The following is a 27,291-nucleotide window of genomic DNA, read 5'->3' as shown; positions in this document are numbered from 1 at the left end:
TTCCCCTTTCTAGCTGCTATAAGCACAGGCTTTGGGCCAGGCTCTCCGCATCTCCAGCTGGGAGCCGCTTCCCCTCCGTCAGCAGGTTCCACTCTGGGGTCCCCACGCGCAAGGAGGGCTCAGCGGGAGCTCCGGGAAGGGGGCTGCGCTGGGCGTTATCCTTACGGAAACGCCCCGCGTGAAAGGATGGGGGATTTTGGTTAGAGAAGACGTGAGGCTGCCAAGGAGAGAGTCATGAGTTACTGCTCAGAGCTGCCGGGAGGGTGGGTTAAGGCCATTAAAGGGTCTCTAGTCGCATCCCAAGGGTTCAGGGGGCCGGGGCCGCACGGCTCCCGGGTCGGTCACAGTGTTAAACGCCGCACGCGGCTCCCGCCAGGGTCAGTGTCGCGTTAGGTGCCAGCCATGCAGCAGCCTCCATTAGCAGTTTGTCTCTAGGCAAGCGGCTTAGATCTCAAGATCATAAAGAAACCTGATCAAGCACCAGCTTTTCCCCCTCGCCAGGCGCCATGCACCTCAGTCCTGCTCCGCAACCTCTTCCGTGCAACGCATTGCAAGCACCGAGGTGAAAGCACCCATTAACGTCTTCTGCATGGGACGTTTTGGCCTTAATAAATCTTCTAATTAACATATCTTCCTGATGTTACGGAGCATGCGGTGGGAAGACTAAAAAAGCTACAGAAAGAACAGAAGAGAATCAGTCCTTAACTTTGGGTTATTGACATGCAGCGTAGGCAGCACGAACGGCTCCTGCTACGCGTGGGGACAACCTGGGGACGTGTTGGCCTCGACACCATTCCAGGGCGGCTGAGCTCCTGTCTGGAGCTGGTAACCAGGGGGCTGGATCCGGGTTTTAACGGGGATGGAGAGCTGGAAGAGCTGTGGGGCCAAAGGCCATGGCTATGGGCACGGAGAGGTCCCCGTGTCCCACTCGGGACCAGCACAAGCATAGCCCCCATCTCACCCACGCAGCAGCACTTTTCATGGTGGGATCTAGCATTTCTCATCCTTTTGCAAGCACTTCAATAGCTTCCCACACGTGTCAATGAATGGGTGATCTGAGCACAACTCCTGCAGGGAAGCCCTTGCCAAGGAGCCCTGTGCCAGCTGAGCAGCGCCGCTGCCTCCCCAGGAGCCCTCCCGTATGCGCACGCTCCTCCTTTCCCTGCCCTCCCAGAACATCTGCCTTTAAAGCCCGGGGAGGAGAGGACTTGCAAACGCTCCAGTCCCCTCACCAGTCCCTCGGGGATGCAAACAGCTCGGAGGGTGGCAACAGGCCGCACATCCGTGAGCGGAGCTCCATAAACCTGAGAAAACTCCATGCAGTCCCAGCAGACACGCACCAAACCAGGGAACTGCTCCGGCAAATGGCTCCCGCTGCTGCTCCCAGGCAATTCCCCCCGGATCGGCGGGAGCTGCTGGCCCGGTGCCCAACCATGGCCAAGGTCCCTGCTCCTATCCCGGGAGACTCCCAGCAGCAGGGCTGGAGCGAGGCCCCCCCAGCACTCAGCAATGGGAGCCGCGAGGGGCCAGCGGGCACCCACCGCCAATGAAGGACACCACAACAAAAACTCAAAAGAAACGTGAGATTTAATAAAAGAAAAAAAAAAACATACAAAGTGAGTGGAAAAAACTGAAAGTGGAACAAAAAGAGAAAACAACCCAACAGCAACCCCAGCACGTTGCAGGCGGACCGGCCACGCGCCCGCACCGGTCCCAGCCCTCCAAAACACACTGCAACAGCAAGCAGACAATGTACACGGTGGTAATGTTCACATAATTCAAAAAAAAAATAATATGGACAGCTTTTGCTATTAATACAAACCTTTCAGACACACGCAACACGGCTGGGACCAAACGGCTGCAGTATCTGGGGGGTTTCTCTTTTGCTGCTTCTAGCCTAACGGACTAAAAGTCTTCAGACTGCTGAGATCAGCATCACGACGTGTTCGCAACTTGTTAAATAACAATGATACACAACTGCCCTATATACCACCTATTTAATCTCATCTTGGTCCAAAAAGGAAAAAAAAAAAATCCACAAGTACTAGAGAAATTAAAAAGTGACAACAAAACCCTCCATCCTGTTGGGAAAATTACGATGTTAACTGCTCTAAGGAGTGGAGTGGCTGTAATGAAGTTAAGGTCATCAAAATATCTACATGGAAAAGGTTGTCCAGCATAACAAAGTTAATGTGTATATAATAATCATTAAAATAGTTACATTCTGAATGTCTTCATCAGAAATGGCTGGAAATTGCTCCACAAACCTGTGGATTTTGAAGCTCTCACTCTTTCACTGCTCTCATTGGGCAGAATTCCCGCTGTTCTAGGGGGGAGAAAGGAAAGTCCCCGCGAGGCCGCTCCGGAGGGGCCGTTTGCAGGGACGGCAGCGCGAGGGCTCCCTGCAGCAGCCGAGCAGTGCTGCTCGCTGACACTGTTAGTGCACACAGCATTTTCCATGAGCAAGAACCCAAATTCTGCTCCTCCTTTGCCACCCAAGCGCGCTCCCGTTCCCTGGGAATCTGCACCGTCTCCTGGGTGCAACAAGAGCCCGTGCTCCTTGCACGCTTCTCCTAGGAGAGCACTCAAATCCCGTCACAACTGACAGCTACTCTTCATACTATGTGTAGCTTGGAGGCACAGCCTTAAAAATTAAGTGTTCAGCTTCCTGCAGGCTCTTAAGTGAGCGTAATTTTTTCACTCTTAAAGAACGGCCTGTTCCAAAATGTACCTGTGAAGTTTCCATGAGGTTCTCTCGTGCAAGCTCAAGCAACACTGACATGATTTTCAGCATATCCACGGAAAAGGCCAAAGTCCATATGAAAGCAGTTCAACACCTGAGTATATATTAAAAAAAAAAAAGGAAAAAGCGCGAGCTGCTGTGCCTGAATATGCGAGTTACAGACCCTCATCTTACGCTCCAGCACAACGCGGCCTTCGGACAGACCTGGAAAGGCTCAGATGCAAAGCTGTGCACCTCTATTTGAAAGTCAAATAATAAGGAATTTGCTAACGTATTATCTTAAAGACTTTTTCTTTTTTAAAAAAGGGGTCCTATAACATTAATAAGTCTATAAAAATGCACACACTCACAACTAACACTTAGCCAGCCAGCGTTTTTATAAACTCTGTACCCACTACATGGGCGCTAATATATTTGCTTTCTTTTAGCCCATTAGCTGATGGAATTGAGTCTAACTATTTTTCCTTAATAAAATAGCTAGTGAGGCCCTAGCCAGTTATTTTCCTGCCTCACCACAGAATGGTTCGAGTGGAAAAAGTAATATTGAACCTAATGATTCCTGTGGGCTTAGCGGCCCAGGGAAACACGGCTCTGCAGGACAGACATGTTAAAGAAAATGCCTTTTAAGAGCAATATAGGGCATCAGCATAAATATCAGCATAAATATTGTGCATAGTTCTCAATATCAGGGTTCTCCTTGGTAGGCATGTGTTTACAGATGCCTTTTTTTGCTTTGAATAACCTAGAACTACAGGTGAGCAATTAAATAGTTCCTGCACAACGGCAAAGCGCGCTGCAAAGGGACAAGCGCAATTCTGCCGATCCTGCAAGCCCTGCACATACAGCAACAAGCTCTGAAGAAATCCTTCCTAATTAAGTGTTCTATTTAGCTGTAAAGAAATAAATCAAAACATTGTCACATAAGTTTTATTAACCACTCTCTCTCTATATATATATATTATACATGACATAGCAAGTGTTTAGGAAAATCTGGGATTAAAATATGAAATTGCTGGAATGCCTATTACACCATGATTCCCAGGGCAGGGTTTCTAAGCACGGGGTTTTTTCACCCCTTCTGAGTTTCTCTGAATCAGTAATTGTGTTTGGTAAGTAACTGCCTCGGCCGCACTCCCCAGGGCTGCGTGTGCAGGAGCGGGGCCAGGGACGCAGCCAGAGCGAGTCCCACGCGGCCACCTCGGCCAGCACAAAGCCCCTGGGCTGCGAGGACAGAGGCGGCGGGCAGGGGGTGCCCATGCAGGGACGGGCACGGTACCCGAGCTGCTTAATCCCTAGGTTTAGGGCAGGCCTTCTCCTCACTCTGGGGGTTAGTTGACTTTGTTTAAACAAAAAAGAAAAACAAAAAAAAAAGAAGTTACACGGTGAGTTTGCTTCCTTAAGAGCTCCTGCCACTGCGGAAGATGCTCAGTTTCTCTTTCACTTTGGTCCACTCACACACTGCTATGATAGAGGGTCGCAAGCTGGGCACGCGAGCAACTTAACACCTGAAAGTACCAAGTCCGCTCTTGGCCTGAAAGTCTGTGTGTGATTAACTGAAAGAAACAGAACAAAAAGACATGGGTTAAAGTTAGGAAAAAAATAAACAAAAAGCAAAATGAAGTGAGACATGTTACAGGAGAAGCCACACACAGAATGTGCCTGCAGAGCCCCTGCCTCAGGCCACCCTGGGGACAGGCGACATCTCCCCCTCCGCTCCTGCCATTTGCCCGTCTCCTGTCCTGCTCTTATTTATTCTAGCAGCTTTTTAAACAATCCCTATGCTGGAACATAAGAGGTTCAACAGTTTTCTTTCAAAATCAGAACATGAAAAATTAACCCCCCAACAAAACCACTCCGATTGCCCCTATCTTTCCTCCCGCTGCCTATGCTTCCATCCCCGGCACTAGGATGCAGGCGGTCCCCGCGCTCCCGCATCTGGGGGCATCCCTGGCACTCCCTGATCTCTCCCAGAGGAAAAGGGCTCTGGAAAGATGAGCCACCAGACACGCAAGGGAAGAGGAGCCTTGCGGGAGCTTGGGGTCAGGACTTCACTCATCCTGCTGGAGCAGAGGCCTTTGCCCGTCGCGGTGTTTGTGCCGGCTGCAGCTCTATTTCCTCACCGCGTCTCCGCGGCCAACAGCCGCTCGTGCACAAACCCAGCCCCAGGTCGCCCTTCAATCTCCCGTTTCCTTCATCCCGGGTCCGTGGGGCAGCGCTGGGGACATGAGGAGCCCCCAGCGTGGGGCTGTCACCACCCGGCGCTGCGGTCCAGCCCCCAGTGCAGGGACCCGCCTGCACCGCAGCGCCGGGGTGGCCTGGGGCCCCGCGACGCCCGCAACTCGGCCCACTCCGCCCCTGGCGCCTCGGCATCGCAGCCCTAACTTGCACTTGGTTTAAACAAGAATAGCCCCGTTTTCAGCACATTATTTTACAAGCTGTTTTGCATTCTCTGTGTGTCGACAGACGTGCAGAAAAGCGTGTTTGGGTATTGGACTTGACGCCAACACGTTTACGCTGCGAGCAAATACGTAAAACACAGCGCAGCGCCGGGGCCCGAGGCCCCATCAGCCCCACGATGGGGACACGGAGCCGTCCGGAACACGGCCAGGGCGCTGCTGCTCTGGATGTTCCTTTTCTTTTCATCATGAAGATGACCAGAGAGCTGCCGCTGGCTGTTGGGGATAACAGATGGCAACCTGAGCACTTAATGCTTCTTTGTGCGAGGGGAAGGAGCAATAAATAAATAAATAAATAAACTCTTGCTGGAACAACAGTTACCAGTCTGCATGACTGTTCACTTCCCAATTTATTCCCAAAGGAGTGTTTTTTGAAGACTGACTCGAGCAGAAGCAGGATGATCCTCCAACCCCTTTTTTAAACCCGTTTTCACCATTCCTGCTCTGCCACTACCCAACCAGACAGCTGAACGGGCACTATTACCTACCCTTGCTCCACAGTCCTACCAGCTTCAGCAATGTCAGTTACGGTGCTACCGCAGCAAGCTAAGATAAGAATTCCTCCTTTAGAGGCAAACAGCTTTCTCAGCGACTCGGAGTAAGTGGAACTGAATCTCAGAGCCCTATTTCACATGGAGCCCTAATGAATCTCCAGTGTTTCTTCACTCTAAGCTGCTCTGCTTGCTTCTTCCCAGCTCTGCCTCTAAAAAAATAAAGTAAATGCACTCAACAGAGAGAGCCCCAGAGCTACAGGTCCCAGTAAGGTGGTGCACAGTAGAGGATCACGCCAAAAAGACACCAAAATTCTGTCAAGACTGTTCCCCACTTCTTCCTGATGGGGTGACGAAGCTTATTTCTAACCCCTGCCCTGGCTGCCTCCAGCAGCAAACCATTCCTCACGCCAGCTGTCACAGAGGCAAGGACAGGGATCTGCAGGCTTTAAGCACATGGAGAACAGCTCAGAAGGGAGAAGCCCATTTGCAGCCATCGCAGCCTCCCAGGGCCAGGCCTGGGCACAGGAGGGCCCCATCTCTCCCTACCCTTACGCAGGGAGTCAGAGGGGTGGCACAAACAGCTCTCCAAAATCCACTTTCCAATTGCTGCCCAGGCAACTGGGAAAAGCCACTGAAGATGCACCCAGTAACCTGAGGTAGATCACTTACTTTTTCTTGTCTTTGTCCTTCTTCAGCGGCTGCTGTGAGGTAGCCTGCAAGGATTGGGACTGCAAGGTTTCCACCGCGACCTTCCGCCTATTAAAGGCATTCATCTCTTCCTCCAGCTCCTTCCTCTTCTCCTCCACCTTCCTCTTCTCCTCTTGGTGTATCCTCTTCAAGTGCTCGAATTTCTCATGCAGCTGGTAGGAAACAGGCTCGCTGTTACGGCATCCGCTACACCCCGGGGTAGAGCCACACGTCCCACACGTGTCCCCACCACGTTACAGATCCAACCTTCCTGACAGGGTGCCAGGCACCCAAGGCCTCTGCAATGTGCAACGGCTGCAGCCACTTCTCCAAAGTGGCAAAGACTCAAACTCAGCTCTGCTCGTCAGCATGCACAGAAGCAGGAGGAAGAGCGAGCCCTGCACGGGGATAGAGGAGCTCAGCTCGCTCCCCAGTTCTGCCGCAGGGCTGGGGACACAGCGGCCTCATCCCTTCCTCACTGGAGCGAGGAGGATCAGCCCATTTCCAGTTGTGAGAAATGTCTGTCCCTCTTTGCAGGAGGAATCCGGCCCGGCAGCCCCCTTCCCTCTGCCACGGCCGCTGCGCGAGGAGGCGTCGCGCTCTGCCCGGGCAGCGGCCTGGCCGTGCCCACGCTGCTCCTTCCAAGCCATCACCCTGGGTCCCCTCCTCTGAGCCAGGGGAGACGAGTGCTTGTGCTCTGCTAACAAGATCTGCTCAACATCTGCACCTGCTTTAGAGGATTCAGCCGCTGCCCAGACCCAGATCCTATGGCTGACTGCGTATTTTGAGCTCTTCTCACAGGTTTTTGGCACACCCACCTCTCTCTCCTTCTCTTTCAGCTCTGCCTCTGTCTCCTTGACTTTGTTAACAAACATTTGCCTCATTTCTTCCTCTTTCCGCTGGAGCTCGCCCAAGAATTCCTTCCTTTTGGTCTCGTACGTTTCTTGGAGGCTGGGTAGGAAAGCAAACACAATCCAGAACATCAGTGACGTAGGAATGGGGAACCACATACCTGTGTTGCTCAAAGACAGACAAGGAGGCAACACCACCACAGCCAAACACCAAGTTCAAAGGCAGTGCTGGCCCACAGCACCACAGCACAACCCGCAGACCTCCCGCTTCCTCCTGGTGCCAGTGCCCAGCGCGGGCACCTCACCTGAAGGGCTGGCTGTCCGGGTCCGTGTCCTTGAAGCCCATCTCCTCCAGCTTGCACCGTCGGTACAGCTCGTAGTGGCGGGTGTGAGTCTGCTCCCGAAGATCCTCCATGTTCACTCGGATCAGCATCTCCCTCAGCTTCACAAAGTCACAGTGACTTTCGTTCTCCACTGACGGAATCAAAGGGAAAAGTCAGCGAGCTGCACGCGCAGAGCCACTCCGCACTCCCCTCCTGAGGGTCTGAGCGCCAGGCAGGGGGCACGGAAGCCTTTGGGCTGCAGAGTGGCAGTTAGCACAGGGACAGATGCCAGATCTGAGACACTGGTGGCAACAGGAGCGCAGCCCGGCCAGCCCATGGCAGGCCGCCCAGGACGCGGTGCTGAGCGAGGGGCTGGGTTTCACGCCAGGCCCCGGCTGCATGTGGCACAGCCGGGAGGGACAGCCCTCCCACCGTGTCCCAACGCAAGAAAAACGCAGGAAAGGCATCCTGCTCCGGCAGGAACCCGGCACGGAGCAGGAGGGCTGATGGTCCCAGGCGGCGGCGGCGCTCGGAGCCTCACCTTGCACTACTCCCCACGGGTACTGCCGGGCTCTCACCAGCTTGTTGCCCACCTTCACCTCCTCCGTGCTGCCCACCACGGCGAAGGGCAGGTGAGCCTGGAACACAGCGACACGGTGCTCCGGTCAGGAGCGGGCAGAGCCGGGCGCATCCCGCGCTCCACGCTGGTCCTGCAGCCGAGCCCTTGTGCGCGGGCGCCCACTGCGAGCAGCGACACAGTTTTCACAGTTCACCAATTCAGCTAATAAGAACCACCAGAGTGAAAATATACACCTAAGCGACCCCCAAATAATTGCCTGTTTTACTTTCAATAGCCAAAAAGACAACAAGAAGAAACATCTAAAAGGGTTGAAAGAGAAAACCCGAAGCACTTAATCAGAAACAGCTATGCGGGAAGATGTTCATTTTAATGAAAAAATCATTTTATATTAAATCAAACAAATAAAAAAAAAACCCAAAAATTTAACATGAAATCATTTAGCCTGTTTCTGTTCTAATAGTTAAACTATGATTGGAGAGACAGGGACAAATTCTAAAAATTGACAGAGTTTTTCAGATGCTTAAACCAGGCCTGAATTTGGTCTGAACCAAGTCTATAAGTGTCTTTATGTACACTAGGTTCTCTGTGCTCAGTCTCCTTAAGTCAGAAAGCTAAAGTAAAGTGTAACTATACATTTCCCTTTCAAAGTTTCTCTTTTCTCAAACAAAAAGTAGCTTAAAAAGTAGAGTGTGTGAATTTTAGAAAAAAACTAAAATATTTGTTGTATTTAAGTTAAAAAAATAGAGTTGAGTGTCCCCGGAGACCCCAGAGAGATTAAATAAGAGTCACATTTTACTTAAATCTATGTGCAATAGCCTTAGGCATCTGCCAGATCAACAGCTCAACTTTCAGGCAGATTTAGCATCTCAACAGCACCGACGAAACTTGCCTTTCAAAGGCATTTTTGTGCTGCAGTTGAGTTTGTCACAACTTGTTGGGGCAAAGCAAGGGGCAGCGCTACTCACGTTCATCACAGAGTTGATCTCGGCGACCGCCTCGTCGTCCGTGGGGAACTGGTAGATCTGTACCCCGTTGCTCACCAGCTCGCTCATGATCTTGATCTTAAACTTGTGCAGCTCGCTCTTGGAGATGGTGTCGGCTTTGGCGATGATGGGGATGATGTTCACCTGCAGGAGGAGGGAAGGAACACGCAGGTGAGCCCCACACTGGGAAGCGGCTCCACGGGGCGCTCCGACGTGGGCTCCCAGCGCTCCGCGTTGCCCAGCTCCACGGAAATGCTCCGGTTTGCACGGGAGCTGCAGCAGCAGCCCAGCCAACACTAGAGGGAAGAGTCTTCCAGGATTGTATTTCGACTGCGAGACGTCCAGAGAAACTGCAGACAAAACACCCTGCAACAAACACATGCAGCGACTCCACCAAACTTGGCTCTTGCCTGGGCATGTTGTCACACACTTCAGCTGGGTAGAGACATTAGAGCTGTCACCTCTCAAGCTGTCACCTATCCAGGTCCATGGGCTGTGCAGCAAGGCCACTGCAGAAAACGGGTGTGAGGATGAAACACCACAGCAAGATGATGCAAAAACCTTCCCATGCTTCAAAAGAAAGAGCAGGGATGTCTCTCTCAATCACAGGCTGGCTGAGGTCAGAGGGGACCTCCAGAGATCCTCTAAACCCCCTGCTCTCAGACACCTGTTCAGGAGTTGGAGATGCCCTCAGGATCCCACCAGCACCGCAGCTCATACGCGCGCAGGTTGCACCGGCCTGCAGGGAGGTGCAGGTGCCACCGAGCTGGCACCAGATTCGTTTTCCTGCTGTTGCTACTCGACTTTGGTTTTGTATCAGTGCTGAGGCACAAAAGCTGCTCCCCGAGGACTGTGTCCAAGTCCCAGGGCCCTCATGTGACTTGCTTTCCTCTCGGGAGATGCCATGTGGAAGGGGAGCAGGGCTCTGTTTTATGCCAACAAATCTGCAGCAGATCCAGTTTATCTTTCCTTATCCCCTCTCTTTTCCCCTGTTACACCCTATGGAAAAAACAATCCCTTAGGGTCACACATATTTCCCATTTACCAACCAGCTGCCCTTTATTTACCTAGGACCCCGTTCGGAAGATGTTTCTGGCTCCCTGGATGCAATTAGGTGCCATTAGCTGCAGGCAGCAGCTGCCCATGAACTCAGCCAAACCCTGCGTTACAGCACGATGGAAGACTGTTAGAAACAGCTTTACCCAAAGGGATTTTGTAAAAATTCACACTTAAAGCAAGGTTTGTTAGTGAATTCATTACATGGATTACAAAGATTCAGCAGCTTCCTGACACCTGATACTATGTCCCTGGTGTGGCAAGCAAAGACAGAGCTGACCCAGGTTCCTACAACCTTCCCTACAACCTTAAGAAACACCTGGAAAGTACCTTGAAGCCCTGGGATGTCACCAATGCAGAAAAGCAGCATAATCCCCCAACGCACACACGGAAGATCAATGGTCTCCACTTGCTCAGTCATTTATAGGTATCATTTATAGGTACACGCTTGCGCTAGGCCAACACACCAGGAAATCCAAGATGTTCTTACAGCGTGGTGAGAGAGAGATGGGAAACCAAAGGAGCTCCTTGAGAGAGGAGCATCAAGTGGTAGTTCAGAAATACAACAGAAGCTTGTGTGAGCATAAAGCTCCCCTCTCTGCACAAGTACAAAGGATTTGTTTTGGTATTATCCACGGACCACACTAAAGAAGGCCCTGGGGAGATGTGAAGAGTAGGGAATGCAGAAGGAAAGGAAGAGGGAAGCTTTGTCAGACCCCCAGCGCCAAGGGGAATCATGTAAAAAGCTTTCCTCCAAATATGCTTCTGAGAACATGTAATGCTGGTGCCACGCCAAGAGCCAAGGCTTTTTTACAGGAAAGTTCTCGGATGCCTGAGGAAGTCGGTGCAAGAGTCACCCCGACTGCGAGCAGGCCCTGCACCAGGAAGCCCTTGTCTGTTCCGGAGAGGAGCCAAGCGAAAGGAGGCCGCCTGCGCCGGGGTGGCGAGGCCAGGACGCCAGGAAAGGCTGGCAGGGCTGACGCGGACAAGAGCCGGAGAAGGGAACAGTCCCTAAAGGGGGCTCAGGGGGGCTTCGGCTACTGCAAGGTCCCAGCTGCCTTGTCTGCCCCCCATAACCCGATAGGCACCCACCAGCCTGAAAGGAACCATCTTGCTGCTAAAACATTGCTCTTTAAGGCAAGAAATTCCTGCTGAGCAAGGCAGCAGAGCAGGGAGGATGCTGCCAGCAGTGACCTTTGGAGCCTGTCCCCAGGCCCCTGGAAGCAACTGGGCAATCTGGAGTGTGCCAGAAACCTCCTTCCATGCTGTGCAAATGTCAGCGGTCAAATAACCTGCTGCCCCCCAGGCACCAGGGACTGACGCACAGAGCAACAGTCCCCGGCAAGAGCTCTCTCACTGACCCCTTTTTAGGCTTCCTACGACCTTGAGAGCAACTTGCAATATTTGCATTTACAGAAGATGTCCCGATCTCCTGATCGGAACAGGCTGGTTCTGTAGCAACCAGCAGTGACAGCTCTGGGCATCAGCCTGCATGGCTACCGCTCAGCATCAGCCCTCGTCTCCTCCACACAGGTGACCTTGGGAAACCTACTGCTTCGGGGGCTCTCAGACAGGCCAGGACAGCAGAGATGGCTCTGCAGCTTCCACAGTGAAACTGCAGGAACTGAGAGCCATCCCCACCTGCACGTCCACAAATAGGAGCTAACAAAGATGCAGCCTTCCACACAATATGAACAACAACATTAACAGAAGCATCACCACAAAGGGTGCTCTGGGTCTCCAGACCCTTACCTTGCTATCCAGCTTCTTCATCGTTACCAGGTCCAAGGACTTGAGCGAGTGTCCAGTCGGAGTGATGAAGTACAAGCAGACGTGAATCCTCGTGTCATGATAGTTGAAGAGAGAACGACGGATTTTCAGCTCTTCTTGTAAATAGTTTTCAAACTGCGTATCAATGTACTCAACTATCGGCCTGTAACTAAAAATACGCGTTAGAAACCCAAATACTGGAACTCGGGATAAACAGTTTAAAGGTTTAATGAATTCTCCTAGGCATACTATGATATAATTAAAAAAAAAAAAAAAAAAAACAAGAAACAGTTAGGACAGGCACAATTTAGCCTTCCAAAAGGAAAAGTGTGGCATTTACAAATAGACCTCATAATCCAAAGGTCACTAGAATTTCCTGGGACTGCAGTGAGAGGCCTGACGATGGTGGAGCTGAAGCACGGACTGACAGCTGGGCTTTGCCCAGCTCCCGGGGTGAGCCAGCTGGCTGCAGCAAGGCACAGGGACCAAGGAGATACCTTGAGTCCTGGAAAGCCTTCACCTGCGGCCTGAACAAGATGTCTGCACAATTAAATGAGACAGCTCCACAGAAACCAATCACTGTTGGAACAGATGATGCCTGACCCTATGCTGAGGACAGCCGGTAACGGCTTGTGGCCCTGGAGATACCATTCGCTGCTCAAAAGACCTCCTGTGACCTCCCCATCTCATCGCAACTCCACACCCAACTTCTAGGGCAGTCCCAGGTAGCAGAGCCGCCCCACGGGGCCCCGCTCACAGCACCGGGCTGCAGAGCTGCCCAAGGCCCCGAGGCAGCGCAGGGGAGCCGGGCGGACGGCCCGCGACCTGCCTTTCGTCTTTATTGATCTGGTCTCCGAATCCAACCGCGTCCACAATCGTTAGTTTGAGGTGGACGTTGCTCTCCTGCAGGTCGTAGGTGCGCGGCCGCAAGCGAACTGCGCTCTCGTAGTGACTGGCTTCCTCCGTCTCGAAGGTGGTGTTGAAGAGGGTGTTCATCAGCGTGGATTTCCCAATGCCCGTCTCACCTAGCAAGGAGGAGTCAACAATTCGTGCCATAGCTACTTCAAAGAGCATTAATTACAGAGCAAAACTAAATTATATTGTGAAAGGTTATTACAAATCCCCTGCAGCCAGCCAGACATAATCATCATAAAGATAATAGCATTCTTGCAGGCATCCCATGCTTAATGCAGGGCTAACACCGAGCACTCTGGTGCACGATCCTCCCGGGGAGGGAAGGCCACAGTAAAACACTGTTTTCCTCTCTGCTGCCCCTGACCTTGCTTGGCATCCTGCACCAGAGAAGCTGGGCACAACTTAGCAGAGTCTTTTGAGAATTCAGAGGAGATAAGTAAAGCTCAGCTGCCCCTATTGACTGGGATTATTTGGCTCCGTTGTCGGCTCTCCCAGAGCAATAGCTCCAGCTACTGCGGCAGATCCCAGGGAAGTGGCATGTGTTCAGAGTGCTTGGGAAGGAGCAGGCAATTCTGCCATTGAGATTTCTTCTCACCCTTTTCTGTGTGTGTTTTCACAGGTCTCTTTACCACTTTCTCTCTGTGCTTTACCTTGCCAAAGTCTGAGAACTTGTCTTTTTGGAAAGGGAAGCAGGAATCTGGGTAGCTCTTTCGCTGCGGCAGAGCAGCAGGCAGACAGCTCCGAACCTGCCAGGACCACTTGCTGCCAGACAAGCGGTGAAAACACCCCTTCCGTGGCTGGGAAGAGGCTGGATGGAGGTCTCCCAATCCCCCTGGGCAGCTGGAAGCCCTAAAGCAGCTGGTCCCTCTCTCCAGCCCCATGCCTGCAGTCCCACACGTGTCACGCTGCACGAGGCGGCCCCGCCGCAGCGGCGTCACGGGCAGCCCGGGCTCCTGAGGCCACTCGTGCGCAGCCCGACAGGACGGGACGAGCTGCAAACTCTGCACCACGCACGAGCTGAGGGCATCCAAACAGCTTCAGCAGGACAAGGGCTGTCTGAGAGAGCAAGGGCTGCTGCTAGGTTTTGAAGGGTTCCAGCTCCACAGGGAGATCTTCCAACCTGGCCCAGGCAAGGCTGTTTGCAGCAGAGCTGGCTTCCCCTCGTAGCACTCGATTTCTAGCACCCCTCTCTAAGTATTTCTGCTTCCTCCCTTTTCCATCCCTGTTGGCGCATGACTCCTCATGCCACATAAACTAAGGGGAAACAGGAACTTTACCTAGGGGAAAACACTTTCCTGGGCCACTGAAGTAGGGCCCTTCCAAGGCAGCTTCATCTTTGTGGAGAACTAGCAGCAGCAGAGCCAGTCTTGGTGCCCTCCTCCCAGGACGGGCAGAGGGCAAACAAGAAAAAGTCTCCTAAGTGCAGGCCCCATCCCATGCCACCAAAGGCCACTGGGCTGCAGCACCAGCCAAGCTCTGCCCAAGGACACTAGGCCTGAAGGCTGCCCCTGAGCTGCTGGTGAACGAACGAGACTGATATTGTCCAGATTGGCTCACAAGGGGCCCCATTTGAACGTCTCCTTCATTAAATATAGCCCTGTTGGCCAAGGCAGCATAGAAAAACAAAACAGAGGACAAGGACCTTCTGCAGCCTGCGTGTTTCCCATGTATTTCCCCCATTCCTGCTCAGCTGACCACGGTCCCTCGCGGGGCTCTTGGGAGCTCGGGCAGCCTCCGAGCGCTGCAGCAGATGCATGGATTGGGAAATAGGAAGATGAGCAAGTTTCTAGCTGAGAGCACTGCCATGCCAGCTACCAAGGGGTTGGCTCTTGGGGTTTTTTTCTTTCCCATTTTCAAGCACAGCAGAACCCGCTCTTCACCAGAAAACAAATTCCACCTGGTGCTCAGCACAGGGCAGAGCACACCGTGCACCTGCAGCGTGCAAGAAAGCAGCCTGGTGATCTGCATTTGTCCAAAAGAAAAGTCATACAGAGAACTCACTACTGCTACAAGCCACACTGTCCTGTTCAGTTCTGGGCACAGCTGGGAACAAAATGGGGCAAAAATTGGCAAGCAGCAGCATATATTTTTTTTTTCTTCCAGCACATGTTTCACACGTTATTTGGCTAGATGAAAAGGCAGGACTATCTGCTCTGGCGTCCTCAAGAACGGCACCAGCTAGAGACATGTCTTCTGCAGAAGTTACCCTTCCCCACAGGAAGGAGCCTGTAAGTGCTGGAGGTTAAACTTTGATTTTACACATGGTTTTACTTGTGGCTTGGATATGCAAAACCAACTTATATGTAAGCATCTAAAATTACCAGCATTTCACCATGCAATCTACAGAAAACCATATTCTGTTCAGGCAGAATAACTGCCAGCTGGAGAACTGCTACATCTTCAAGTATTTCTACTGGTCAAGCAGGTTACAAAACTTGTGACTTTATAGGAAAAAATAATTAAAGTAAAAAATCATGCACATCCCATCACTGCAAGGAATGAGGTTTTTTTGTATTCCAGCCAGCATCACCTGCTAAATCGTGCCAATACCAACATTTAAAGAAAAGGATATAAAAAAAGTACAGGAAATACAGGAAAAAAAAAAGAGAAATACAGGAAAAAATACACATAGAAAAAAAAGAAAAGGATATAAAGCAATTATTTTAAAGGCTGCCTCTTGCACCCTCTGATGATCCTCAAGATCGTCCCTCCCTCTGCAGCAGGAGCCTTGTGGAGCTGTCGCCCCCGGCACACGCTGCCCTCCCTCTCTGTCAGTCACTAAGGCAGAAAGTTGCTACGTTGGAACCTTTACCAAAGCTCTCCCTGATGTGGGGCAGCACGTATCAAACAGCAGCACCCAGGGAGCTCACGCTCATCCACCCAAGGGGCGTTTGGAGGAGTTGGGTCTGTCTGGTTTGCGACAGGTCCCCGGCGAGGCCCGTGTCACGGCAGGACCCCGGCAGGCCCTGTCCCACCTGCGGGCACCGCGTGCGCCCGCAGGGCCCGTGCTCACCCACGCAGAGGATGTTGAAGCTGAAGCCCTGCGTGACCGACTTGCTGACCAGCTGGTCGGGGAGGCTGTCGAAGCCCACGTGGCCGCCCAGGGCCAGGTTCCTCTTCTCTTCATTCTGCAGGGAGAGCACGGGGCAGCCGTTAGCACGGGAGGAACCGCCGCGTCCAAGGAACCACCGCCCTCCCCGGGGACCGCAGGGCCACCGAGGCCAAGCCCTGCGCCCACCGCATCAGCTCAAATACTGCAGCCAGCGGCCACAGAAAGAGAATAACCATGATTTTCATGAGAAATCATCTTAGCGCCAGAAACAAGCTATCAGCTACAAAGGAAAGAAAATATTAGCACGAGCTCCAACTTCATGCAGCTGGGAGATTAACGGAGGAAACCCCCACTGTGTGTTTTATCACTCCTTTCTCCTCCTCTATTTTATTTTCTCAAATCCTCCAGCCCTGCAGCATTCAGCCAGGCAGAGCCCACGTTTTCCCCCACACACTCCGTGTTTTTCCCTTCCCTTCCCACTCCGCGAGCGCTTTGTTCGGGGCACTGCCTGCACGGAGCCAGCGGCACCCGCCGGCTCTGCCATCTGCGCCCGCTGCGGCTCCCCGGCCTCCGCTGTTCCCGTTCCTGCCTCCTCCGCGGCAGCGCGGAGCCATCACCTGTCCTAGGAGCTTCCTTGGAAGATTAAGGCTGGAGAAGCAGCTCCCCCCAACCTGGCTCGGCTCTCCTCCCTGTCCCACACAATCTGGCCTTTCCGCACGGTCCCAAGGCACCGAGAGCAGGGAATCGCAGCCAGAGAAGAGACTTAGCTGCCCGACGAGCTTCAAATCAGTTCCCAAGAGGGAGAGCAAGGTGGGAAGTTAATTCCCACGAGGAAAATAAAAGAAATGGAGAGCTACGCTTTGCATAGCTGCTTATGCCTGCAACAAGACCCTAAACAAGGGTCTTGAGCACATACAAATGTGTTCAACTGCACCTCGAGGCAAGGCTTCCCTTAATCCTGCCTTTGGTTGCACAAACAAACATCCCCAGTTGTGCAAAATACATGATTTAAATCATAAGAGCAACTTGAAAACAGCCAAGGCAGCTACAGTGCACAAAGATTAATTTTTTGGCTGTCCTCATTAACATTTGTTCCCAGTTTTCCAGCGAAAATCAGGCCAGGGCTGCCGGACAGGAGGGTAATCGAATCGCAACCGGCCTCTCGCCCCAATTGTGCTTCACTCCGATGGGATCGATCCTCCTCATTACCCGAGCGGAAACGGCCGCCACTTAAAGCTTTCCTGCGGGAGAAACTGAGTCAATTAAGGCTTTGCAGAGACCAAGCATCTACACAAGCACTAAATGGCTTAAAAAAAGGACTTTAAAAATATAGAAGTCCCCAAGCTGCACTTCCAGGGAGACTGTCGGGAGGAGAGCGATGCTCCCGGGCCCCGGCGGGGATGCAGTGTTGGGGGAGCCCAACCTGCTCCTGCCACCCAGGACACGCTGCAGAGCTCCACACACCAGCTCCTGCCACCGCGAGGCAGGGACAGCAACGCGCATCGTTCCCACGGAAAGTAACCGGGTTTGAAAGCTGCGCTCCGGGGCGCTTTTTATTATTTTAAATAACAAACACAAAAACAAGCACACAAAAACACCAAACACGAAGTCTGCAGTGACATTTTGGCAAGGAAACAAATAGAGGCTGCCTGTGGCTATGATTAGCATGAGAGTGCCCCAAGGCTGGCGAGATGTTTCCAGGCAACAGGCAGCACCAGGCTCCGCTGTTAAAATCGGCTCCGGCGAGGCCGCGTTGGGAACTCGGTCGTGCTCCACCGGGAGGAAACCCAAGTGCGTTTGCACACACGGGGCTTCATCACCTCCCCTCCGCAGCGCTCGGCCACCGCTTGCTACGGGACCAGAAGAGAACACCTCGGCGCAGCGCTGCGCCTCATCACAAACCGCAAAGTCAGAGCGCCAAAATTCAGTGAAATATTTTTGGCCAGTGACCTCGCAATGCGCAGTTTCCTCCTCTTTTTGTACGGGTGATAATGACCTGGTGCACGTCCAAGACGCTGCTGGTGGAGCAGGGAGCCGCCCGCGCCGCGCTGTCACTCCGCTGCCAAAGGCGCTCACTGTCGTTGCCGTGTTAGGACAAACAACGACAGCAGCTTCTGTAAAGCCCAGAGAGCAGCGGAAAACATGATTTTATACCCCCTACACCAAGGCATCGAGTTCAAAAACTTGAGAGCCCGAGTGTGCAAGCTGTGTGTCTCTGCAAAGCCACTCAATGGCTGCAGTGACTCATTGTGGGGAGGAAGCTGACAGTGACCACTGCGAGCGGCTCCTGCAGGTACCTGTGACCGATTGACGGGTTCCAGCCCCAAACAAGGAGGCCCCTTTCAGCGCGCGCCTACTCTCCCAGAGCAGCTTGACACGGTTCAGCTGCTAATAAAGATGACAGCGTCATTGTAAAAATGACCTCAAAAATAAATAGATAAGGAAATCATCGATTGCCTGCTGAGGGCTTCAAAGCATCCAGGGCTTCCAGCAGGAGAGCCGTGCTGAAGAGTTCAGTATAAATAACTGACCCAGAATGCAAAGGCTGCCCTAAATGAGGGCAGCAACACGGGTTTGCAAAGGCCAAGAGGCTCAGCAGGATTTTCCCCATGTTTGTGGCACCACCGAGCTCAGAGCTGCTGGTCCTGGAGCAGCAGGAGCAGCTCCCTTTGACTGCACCTTGCCCTGTACCCAGGAGCTCCTGACAGCTCCAGGCGTGGATTCCCACCACATCCCGAGCGGCACCTGCCCCGATGCCGGCCCAGCCGTCGGGAATCTCCCTGCCTGAAGCTGCAGGGCTCGGACCACAGATCCAAGGGGATAACTTGCAATGAGGTGACCCCGCAACAAAACAAGTTATGGGCTTGGTAACAAACCCGAAGCCCATCGAACGTCTGCAGCCTGCCGCAGAGGCCGCGTGCATCCCGGCAGCGCGGGCGAAGGGCACCCGGGGCCGCCACGAGCGCCCAAAGGAAATCGATGGCGGGGCTGCTCCGACGGCCGCGTCCCGCAGCCCTCGGAAGGGCACCGAGACCCCCTGGCCCAAAGCTCAAAGGAGGAGCCACCCCGGGTGACACAGGCACGAGGTGCATCCGTCCACAGCGCCCCAGCCCCTTCGGATGCATTTTCCCCAACGCAGCAGGTAAAGCAAAAGCAGGGGCAAAAGCAGGAGCAGAAGCCGCAGTCCTAAACGCCAACAGTCGCCTTTTTCCATAGGAGCACGGCAGGACGGGCGCTCCGCTCCACATCTCCCATCCTGCTGCAGCGGGCGAGCACCTTGCGGCATGTTCTGCCAAGGCAAGAGCAAAACCCCTAACGCATGTTGCTGTTTCTCAGCAAAACACCAGTTCAGGGAGGACTCCTGGTTTATGCCCTGAGGGGTTAGATAACACTGCACTTCCCTGTGTCTACAGTGATTTTTCCCCTCTTATGCACCCGCCAAAACATAAGTGACAGAGATAAATGGTTGACATTTCCCAAGGCAGAACGACTAAGGGGAAAAAAAGCAGGGGAAAGGAAGTCTTTTTTTTCCTCCTTGTTTTTGGTTACATAGAAGGGCTTTGCATGAGCAATGAGCTTCATCCCAAAAGGATCTGGGGTGCCAGAAGATCCTTCAGCACCTGGGCAGGTCTCATGCTGCCGGCTCCAGGCTCCAGCAGCTTCCCAAGGCATAGGATGCGGCAGGAGCGACATGGGGACATGGCAGCTCCGCGCGGCGCCGGCGGGGACAGCCCCGGCACGGCCGGGTCGTGCAGCGCTGCCCTCACCTCCTCACCGTCCGCTGCTCTCTCCATAGAGAGCGCCCGCAAACGGGGAACTTGGCAGCTGCCCTGCAAGGAGCTTCGTTTGCAGCTGAGCACAGGAGGGACTGGAAGAGACTTGGCTGCACGTTCAACCCAGGGAGGCAAACGGGGCTCGTGCACGAGCTGCAGCACCCGCACAGAGGGAAGGTGTGACCCAACCACGCAGCTTCGGGCACGCGGTGCGGAGGTGCTCGGAGTGTCCCACCAGGCCATGGGCAAACCGAGACCCAGAGTGGTTCAGTATCTGGAGAGCCCATGCACGGAGGGACCCTGCTTTCCCTGCCGGGCAGGCACCCCTGGGCTTTGGCCTCACTCCTGCCCCGGCGCAGCCCCTGTTGCAGGGCACCCCAGCGCACGTCCGCGCACGCGCAACACCGGACAGCGAGCACGGGCACAAAACCTGCTGAGCAAACGCTCCTCGCACCCCGCGGCGCTGGCCAGGGCCCGGAGCAGCCACCCTGAACCTGCCGCTGGGTAAGCACCTTTCCGGGGCTGGCAGCACCCAAAACAGACGTGCTCGCAGGTGACAACGTTGTTTTTCCCGTGCTCGTGAGCTAGTAGGTGATTGCAGCACTGCTGACAAGCTCACGCTGCAGCCTGCCAAGTGGAACACCCTGGCACGAGAGCGGTACCGAGAGCCGAGCAGGGCTAAGGACAACGGCCGGGAGCTGCGGAGCCCAAGGGGCTTCTGTGCCACAACTGCAGCCTTCCAGCTCCCCTGGGCACGCAGGGAACCCGCTCACCCACTTAGCAGGGCCTCATCCGGATCCTAACACCTTTCACAGGAAACTGGTCACACCCAGATGCCACCAAGAGCCAAGCACATTTGCAAAGTGTGAGCACATAGTCCAGGGTGAGGTTTGCAGCTAATCTCAGTCAGGTGGTTAAGTGCTCCACAACGGGGACCCGGAATTTTAAGAACAGGAAGAGGGAAAGATAAATAATTAGATAAATAAAGCAAGCAAGCTTTGGGTTTGGGGTTTACACTGATTTGTCACTTGTCTGGTGACGGCCCTGCTGCATCGGCGCGTCCCTCGCAGCCCCTCGCGCTGCGCGTGGTGCTACGTGGCCCGGCTGCAGCTGGGGGCCACCGCAGCTGCCAGCCCCGCGCGCTCTCCCCCAGGGAAAACCTCCCAGCGAGAAACAATTCCCAGCCTCCCGGGCCGGCCGGCGGCGAGAATGCCAAGAATTCCCCGGAACACTCGGCCCTTTATGCAGCGGCGCCCGGACCTCCAGCTGCGGCCCGAGCGGGGAGAAGCATCGCTGTGGAAAACAGATCCAGAGCCACCGCCCGACAAAAAACGCTTAAAATCCCGGTGGGAGAAGAGCCCAGTGCCGAGCCTCTGCCCGTGGCCCATCCTGCACCCCAGCAATGCAGTGCTGGGAAGCTTTGGGCTCGTTTTTGGGGATATCCCTAAGCCCCCAGACTCGGGAGGCACTGGGAAGAGCACGTGCCCAGCATCTCCATAAAGGAAAATCCCTCCCGCGCTGCATCCCTGTTCCACAGGACCTCGCGTGTCCCGCCCCAGGCCCTTCCCTTGGGCCTTTCCTCCAAAACGAAGGATCTCTGGAATGCGGCGCTCTGCCGCAGCCTCGGAGCAGCAGGTTCCGCTCGCCCAGAGCTGCTCATCTCGCACCCGCGACGAGACAGTCCAACCCACTGCAGGCAACACGGATTGCGGCTTCCTGCAACCAGACCGGCTGCTTCTGGCTCAAATTCCTCTCGACTTTTCCCCTAAAAGCAAAACTCCATGTGCTTTCTTGTCCTAATCTGTTCTTTGGCCATTTCCCCGCACCACTTGTGAGGTCTAATCACATTAATTAAAAAAGGATTAAACACGCAGTTTGTCCCTATCACAGAACTCCTGCGTAAGGGGTTGCTAGATCCCTTTTGCTAAAGGAGCAAAATAGGATTTGTCAGGCATTACACGCAGCAATCCTTTGCAATGTGAATGCTGCCCCCGAGAATGAGGAAAGTTGGGGAAAACAGAAAAACACTGGACCAAAAATGAGAGACATTTCCTCCAAAATGACCTTAAAGGGTGAGAAAGTTCAGCTTTTCAGCAGCCTGAGAACTCCCTTCCCCCAAGGGCTATTTGAAAGCAAAATCCAAGCACAAACACGGCTCTTCCTTCACTCCTTTTTAAAAGAGCCCAAAATACAAAATAAAAATAAATAAATTTAAAAAAAAAGACCCACCAGGTTGCCCCAGTTCATTCCCTTGCAAACCTTTTATTCCAAATACGCTTAGGCTTCTAAATTACTGAGCCTTTCCAACGCCCCGACGAGAGGCCGATCTCATTCCCTCCGTACTAAGAGACTTCCCCGAGCTCAGCTGTCCCGGCCCGACCCGCACACCTGCATCCACCCCTCACTCCCTGCCGGGGCACATTCCCGAGGCCAGGAACATGCAGGAGCCATGGAAGGGCTGGGAGCAGTCCTGGAGTGCGGGTCTCCTCCCTGCTCTCCGCTCTGGACACTGGCCACCAGCCGCCAGGATTATTTGTTTTAGTTACCGCTTAAAATAAACATGGCTAATTCCCACATACGTTTCCAGAATTTAAAGCCCGGTTACAATAAATGCTATTATTCCACATATTTTTAGATGATGGAGTAGACATGGTATAATGGGAACCAAGAGGTTTGGTCACCTCTGTGCCCCTATTTCCCAATTTGCTCATACAAACAGGTCACAGCATCTCTACCAACTGCGCTTCCCGCTACCGGACAAGCTTCTTTGGGATCCTGCCTGGAACACACCAGCAGGAGAAGCCCCTCAGCAACGGGGCTACCCCAGAGCCACCCTGCTAACAAGCTGACGATTACACATCGCATTAACACGGGCCTCCACAGAGCCTCAAAGCACATTAGCACAAAACACCGGTAATCGGAACACTCGAGGCAATGGAAAAAGGAAAAAAAGAAAAAAAAAATCTGGAAAGTGAATGTAGCAGAGGAGCGAGAGGCTCCTCCGTGAGGAAGTTCTTGCTGTGCAGCATCAGGGGCCGCGTGGCAGAAGGTTGGGGAAAGGAGCCTTCCTGCTCCAGCAGCCCCTTCCAGGCAAAGCTGGAAGACAAATTGGATTAGGAGCCATGGTCCGGAGCAGCGGGTCAAGCAGTGACCGGGCAAGAGGGCTCAGGAGGCTGGAACGGGGCAGGAGGGGTCTGGATATGGTGACCCAAAGCCAGCAGAGCCTCCCGTGCCCCGGGAGCAGCAGCCTGGCTGGGAAGCGGAGCGATTCGGAGAGGGCGAGCACTCCCCGTTCCTGGCCCGAAGGCAGGGCGCTCCATGGGAAGCTCTCTCCCGCTGCCTGACATCTCCGGAATTCCCTGTGTGTGGGAGATGGGCGCTGTTCGGCTTCACAGAGGACTCGCGGCCTCCAAACAGTCCCGCCTCCAGAACGCTGACCCCAGATACAGGGACACATCTGAAAAATGACAGTTCTCACTGACACAGCTGTATTCCACCCCTCCAAAAATCTCTATTTTCACACAGTCTGGGGATTTGGAGGGTGCTGGCTCCACCTTTTACCCAAAATACCACATGTCAAAGCCAAGCAAGGCCGCAGATGCCAGTGAAGGAGGCTCTGAAGGTAAAGCCCTGTGCTCTGTGCTGAGAAGCAGCCCTGGATTTGGGATTTTTCCCTCCATCCCCCAGCTGCTCCGTGGGCAGAGATGGGCTCTCCTCCCCATCCGCCGCCTCCCGCACTTCCACGGCCCACGAACACTTCTTCCATTCCTGCATGGGAGCCAGACTGTGGGCAGCCAAATTAACCAGAGGAAAAGGCCCCTGCGCACAGGGGCAGGGTGGGAGCAGCCCTGCACCTTTCCCTCCATTCCCAGCCCTCCCCAGCTCCTCCGCTCCATTGCACAAGCGGGAGAAGCCAATTTGGTTTCTGCCGCTTGGTCCCCTCCCAACCTCGGAGCCAAAGGAGCATGAGAAAGAGCGAGGAGAGGAGCGCGACCGTCGCCGCTCCAGATACAAACAGCCTCGTCCTGCGAGACACCGAGCGCTCAGTTCGCACGGAGGCGCCGCGGGATTCCTGGAACGGGGACAGCTGGGGCACGGAGACGGCCAGCGCCTTCCACTGCAGCTGGCAACAGCGCCCGCATTCTCCTGCTGAGGATAATATTTGGGGAGCTTTTGGCCTCGCAGCAACGCTGCCGATGGAGACAGCTGTCCCCAGCGCTGACGCCAGGCCCTGACACCGTGCCGGCCTCCGGAGACAGAGGCGTTCTTGGGGCTTTCGCTTGTTTTGCCCACGCAGGGCGTCAGCGCCCGCCAGCTCCTGTCCTGCCGCCGCCTCCGCTCGGAGCGGGCGGGAGCAGCCCTGCGGCTCCCACGCACAACAACGTGTCGCATCCGCAGGGATCCTGCTCCGCGGTGGAGAAGGGAAAAACACCGCAATCCTCTCGCAGGGTAACATTTGTTCCCAGCACAGACATTCCAGATACGTGATCGGCTGCAGGACGCTGCGGTTTAGCTAACTGGGGCTGCGGTTGAGGCCAGGCCGAGCTTCCCAGCACAGCAAGGGCAGCAGAGGCTGCACCAACTCGCGTGCTCCCGGGAAAGGCCGCTTCCCATCGGAGGCGGCATGGAGGAGCCAGCTGGGGCTCCGAGGGAGAGCAGCTCCCGCCGTGCCCACTTCCCGGCGTGGATTTGCGTCGATTTGCAGCCTGGAGAAAAAATTGGCACTTCTGCTTTGCACTGCGTGGGGGAGCGCTTGGATTTTTCCAAGGGAAAAGCAATCATAAAGCTAAAGGTTAAATAATCACATTGAGAAGGAAAAAAAATATAGACATGGAAATTTCAAGCTGGAACTTTTAAACAGCCTAGCCAGCTGGGCAGGAGACAGGGCAAGGGGAATGTCTGAATCCAAATGAAACCTGATTTCCATCAGATTTAGGCCACGGAAATATTTTTCTTGAAAGTTTGATCTAAAGAAAATGTAAGCCTGGGCCTGGGACCTGTAGCCATAAGGTTTACGGCTGCCACCCAGCCCTGGACGCAGCGCAGGGAGCCGTTCCCAGCCTGCTCCTCCTTGCCCACCTTTCTGCAGATGAAGATGCAATACCAACCCCTTTGCAAGGGGCCTGAGTTTGGGCCCTGAAGTCGTAAGAGAAAACACAAATTCACCAAGATCCACCCAAGTTCTGCAAGACTCATGCAACTCCAGTGAGTGTACAGACGCAGTCCAAAGGCCGCTCTCCTCCCGGAAACCAGGAGCAGCGCTGCGCACTCCGGCTTCTCCGTTGCTGCTCCCCCACTCCTTCCCACTCCAGCCGTTCCAGCTTCCTCCAGGGTTTCTGCATTTCCCTGCCGCATTTTCTGGCTTCCGCCTGCACGCGGTGCTGGGGCCGTTACCCTCTCAACATACCAACACACTTGCTAACACTGCGCCCCGCCGCCTGCTCCAGCACAGCCACATGCAGCCAAGCAGCTCTGAGCTTTGATGATAAAGTATTTCATAATCCAACCTGGCTCCCCTTCGCATATCCCAGCTGAGCAGAATGACTTCATATGAGGTTAGCTGCGAGGGACCTGGAGGGACACCAAGAGGAGAGATCCACGGCACCAGCCAGCTGCTCTGTCAGCTCTTTCTGCTCTGCTGGTAGCTCTCATGGAGAAACTGGCCGCGTGCACCTAGAGGTGACGCCGGCTGGCCAGGCCCGGAGCGCAAGGCTCCCTCCCGGAACGCCGGCTGGTCTCTCACGGACACCCACCAACGCAAAGGCCCTCGAGAGCCGCTGGAGCGATTCTGCGGCCTTTGAGGCAGCTTTCTCCGGGCGAGCTTCCTCCCATTCGCGTTTGTTGGTCATTCCCAACAGCAGCACTTCAAGGGGACTTGACTGTGCCGCAGCTGGAGCATTCTGGAGTACCAGAGGGAAGCGTGGAGCTGGGAAGGTTTGGAAACCCGTTACCAAACGCAAGGGTCGCTACATTCCAGGATGTTGGCGTCAGCTGGACACGTATAAATAGCTTAACTAATATGAAGAGCATGAGCTATTGTCTACCAAAACCTCCTCCAGCAGCGCCGCAGACACAAACAGCTGGTTTAAAAAAAGGAATGAATGAATTTTTCTTCACTTTTTCTTGGCAAGAGCAAGCTATTCCCACCCAGAATCTAGGCTCTGGAAACGGAGGCACAGAGCAATACAAAGCAATGCCAAGAAAGCCGTAAACCCTGCAGAAAGGGTAACACGGAACACTTTAATCGTGAGGTTTCCGACAGACTGCGGGAGGAAGGAAACGGAGCGCCCGGGGCTCCTGCCCTCACCTGCCCGATCCGCGGAGCCGAGCAGCGGGGGAATTCACACCAAAGGCAAAGGCGAGCAGAGGAATCACCAGGGCCTGCAAATCCCTGCGAGGTCACCCTAGCCACACGAGCAAAACACACGCACAGCTACTCAAGCACAATACATACACAGCTACATAAGCAGAACACAGGCATTTCCTCTTTAATGGAGCCGAGCACTAAAGTCTCACGGATCTCTGGGCATTTCCCTTCAGTGCCCGAGTGGAAGCCGAGCATCTTTGACACGTTTTTTAAATAAAAGTCCCAAAGTACTGAGGCTGACACGGCAAGTACCAAAGTATCCACAAGAGCAACAATAAAAGGAACCAAAACAGCCAGGTTAAACCCCGCTCCCCCCAGGCTCTGCGGCGTTGCGCGCGCCGCGGCCGCGTTTGCACCGCGCCGAGACGGCAGCGCCGCAGCGGGGCAGCCCCTCGCGTGTCACCCGGTCCCCTCCGCCCTCGGCCCCGTCCCCTCCGCCCGCGGCAGCGGCTGCTGCTCCCTCGGGCAGCACCGGCCGCCCCTTCTCCTTTACGTAAGCCCGGACTCGCTTCGTTTTGCACATTCATTGCCGAGCGGGCGAGCTCGGCGCCGGCACTGGCAGCAGCGGGGCGGGCTGGCCCCGCGCCGCACCACCCGCTGCTCCCTATTTATTTTATACGTCCGCATAAGGCAGGGGGAAACCATATACTCTTATATCCACTCGGGAGGCTTCCGTCCTGAGGAAGGCCCGACCCGGCCGCCTTCCTGGGCGTCCCGTGCCCTTCGGAGCTCGGCCGGCTCCCCGCTATGCACGGCCCCTGTGCCCGCTATACTCCCTAAACCCGCGGCCCCTATAGCCCCCTATAGCCCCTGCACCCCGGAGCCCGCCGCGCCGGGCCTCCCCCGCGGCGGTGGCAGCGGGACCCCCGTGCCCCCCCGCCGGCCCCGGTGCTCACGGAGAAGCGCTCCAGCTCGGTGGCGGCCATGGCCGGGCTGGCGCGGCCGCGACTCCCTGCGCTCAATGGATCCAACATGGCCACTTCCTGCCGCCCGCTCCCGCCTCCCGCCTCCCGCCGCCCCCGCGTCGCCCGGCCCGGCCCCCGGCCCGGCCCCCGCCGCCGCCGCCGCCGGTAACGCGCGCGGGGCCCTCGCGGGGAGCCCCCGCAGAGCCGCCCGCAGGGCTCGGTCTCACTGCAGCCCCTCACAGCCCCTTTCGTGTCCTCTCCCCCTACAAAATCTTCCCCTGGGGCCCCCTTGCAGCATCCTCTCGAGGTCCCCTCACAGCCCTCTGGGGTCCCCTT

At 54.7% G+C, this 27,291-nt stretch overlaps 1 protein-coding gene across 2 annotated transcripts; it reads right to left on the bottom strand.

Annotated features, from left to right (window-relative positions):
- Positions 1 to 497: 497 nt before the first annotated feature.
- On the bottom strand, positions 498 to 27,059 carry SEPTIN8 (septin 8). 2 transcript variants are annotated; one of them, XM_088536797.1, is made up of 10 exons: positions 26,947 to 27,059; positions 15,872 to 15,986; positions 12,773 to 12,968; positions 11,926 to 12,106; positions 9,100 to 9,261; positions 8,096 to 8,192; positions 7,537 to 7,705; positions 7,199 to 7,331; positions 6,363 to 6,553; positions 498 to 672 (listed from the first exon to the last, which is right to left on the bottom strand). In XM_088536797.1, exons 1-10 carry the CDS (start codon positions 27,022 to 27,024, stop codon positions 618 to 620), a joined length of 1,377 nt encoding a protein of 458 aa, XP_088392923.1. In that variant the 5' UTR covers positions 27,025 to 27,059; the 3' UTR covers positions 498 to 617. The 2 variants fall into 2 exon arrangements, with proteins under 2 accessions (XP_088392923.1, XP_088392924.1); XM_088536798.1 differs by lacking the exon at positions 498 to 672 and adding an exon at positions 4,160 to 4,296.
- Between the last annotated feature and the right edge of the window lie 232 nt (positions 27,060 to 27,291).

This window comes from Tinamus guttatus, unplaced genomic scaffold (genome assembly GCF_059628265.1).
Source record: "Tinamus guttatus ecotype Peru unplaced genomic scaffold, ASM5962826v1 Tinamus_guttatus_pri_ptg000710l, whole genome shotgun sequence".
Classification (NCBI taxonomy): domain Eukaryota; kingdom Metazoa; phylum Chordata; class Aves; order Tinamiformes; family Tinamidae; genus Tinamus; species Tinamus guttatus.
This window is presented reverse-complemented; position numbering and strand designations above follow the sequence as displayed.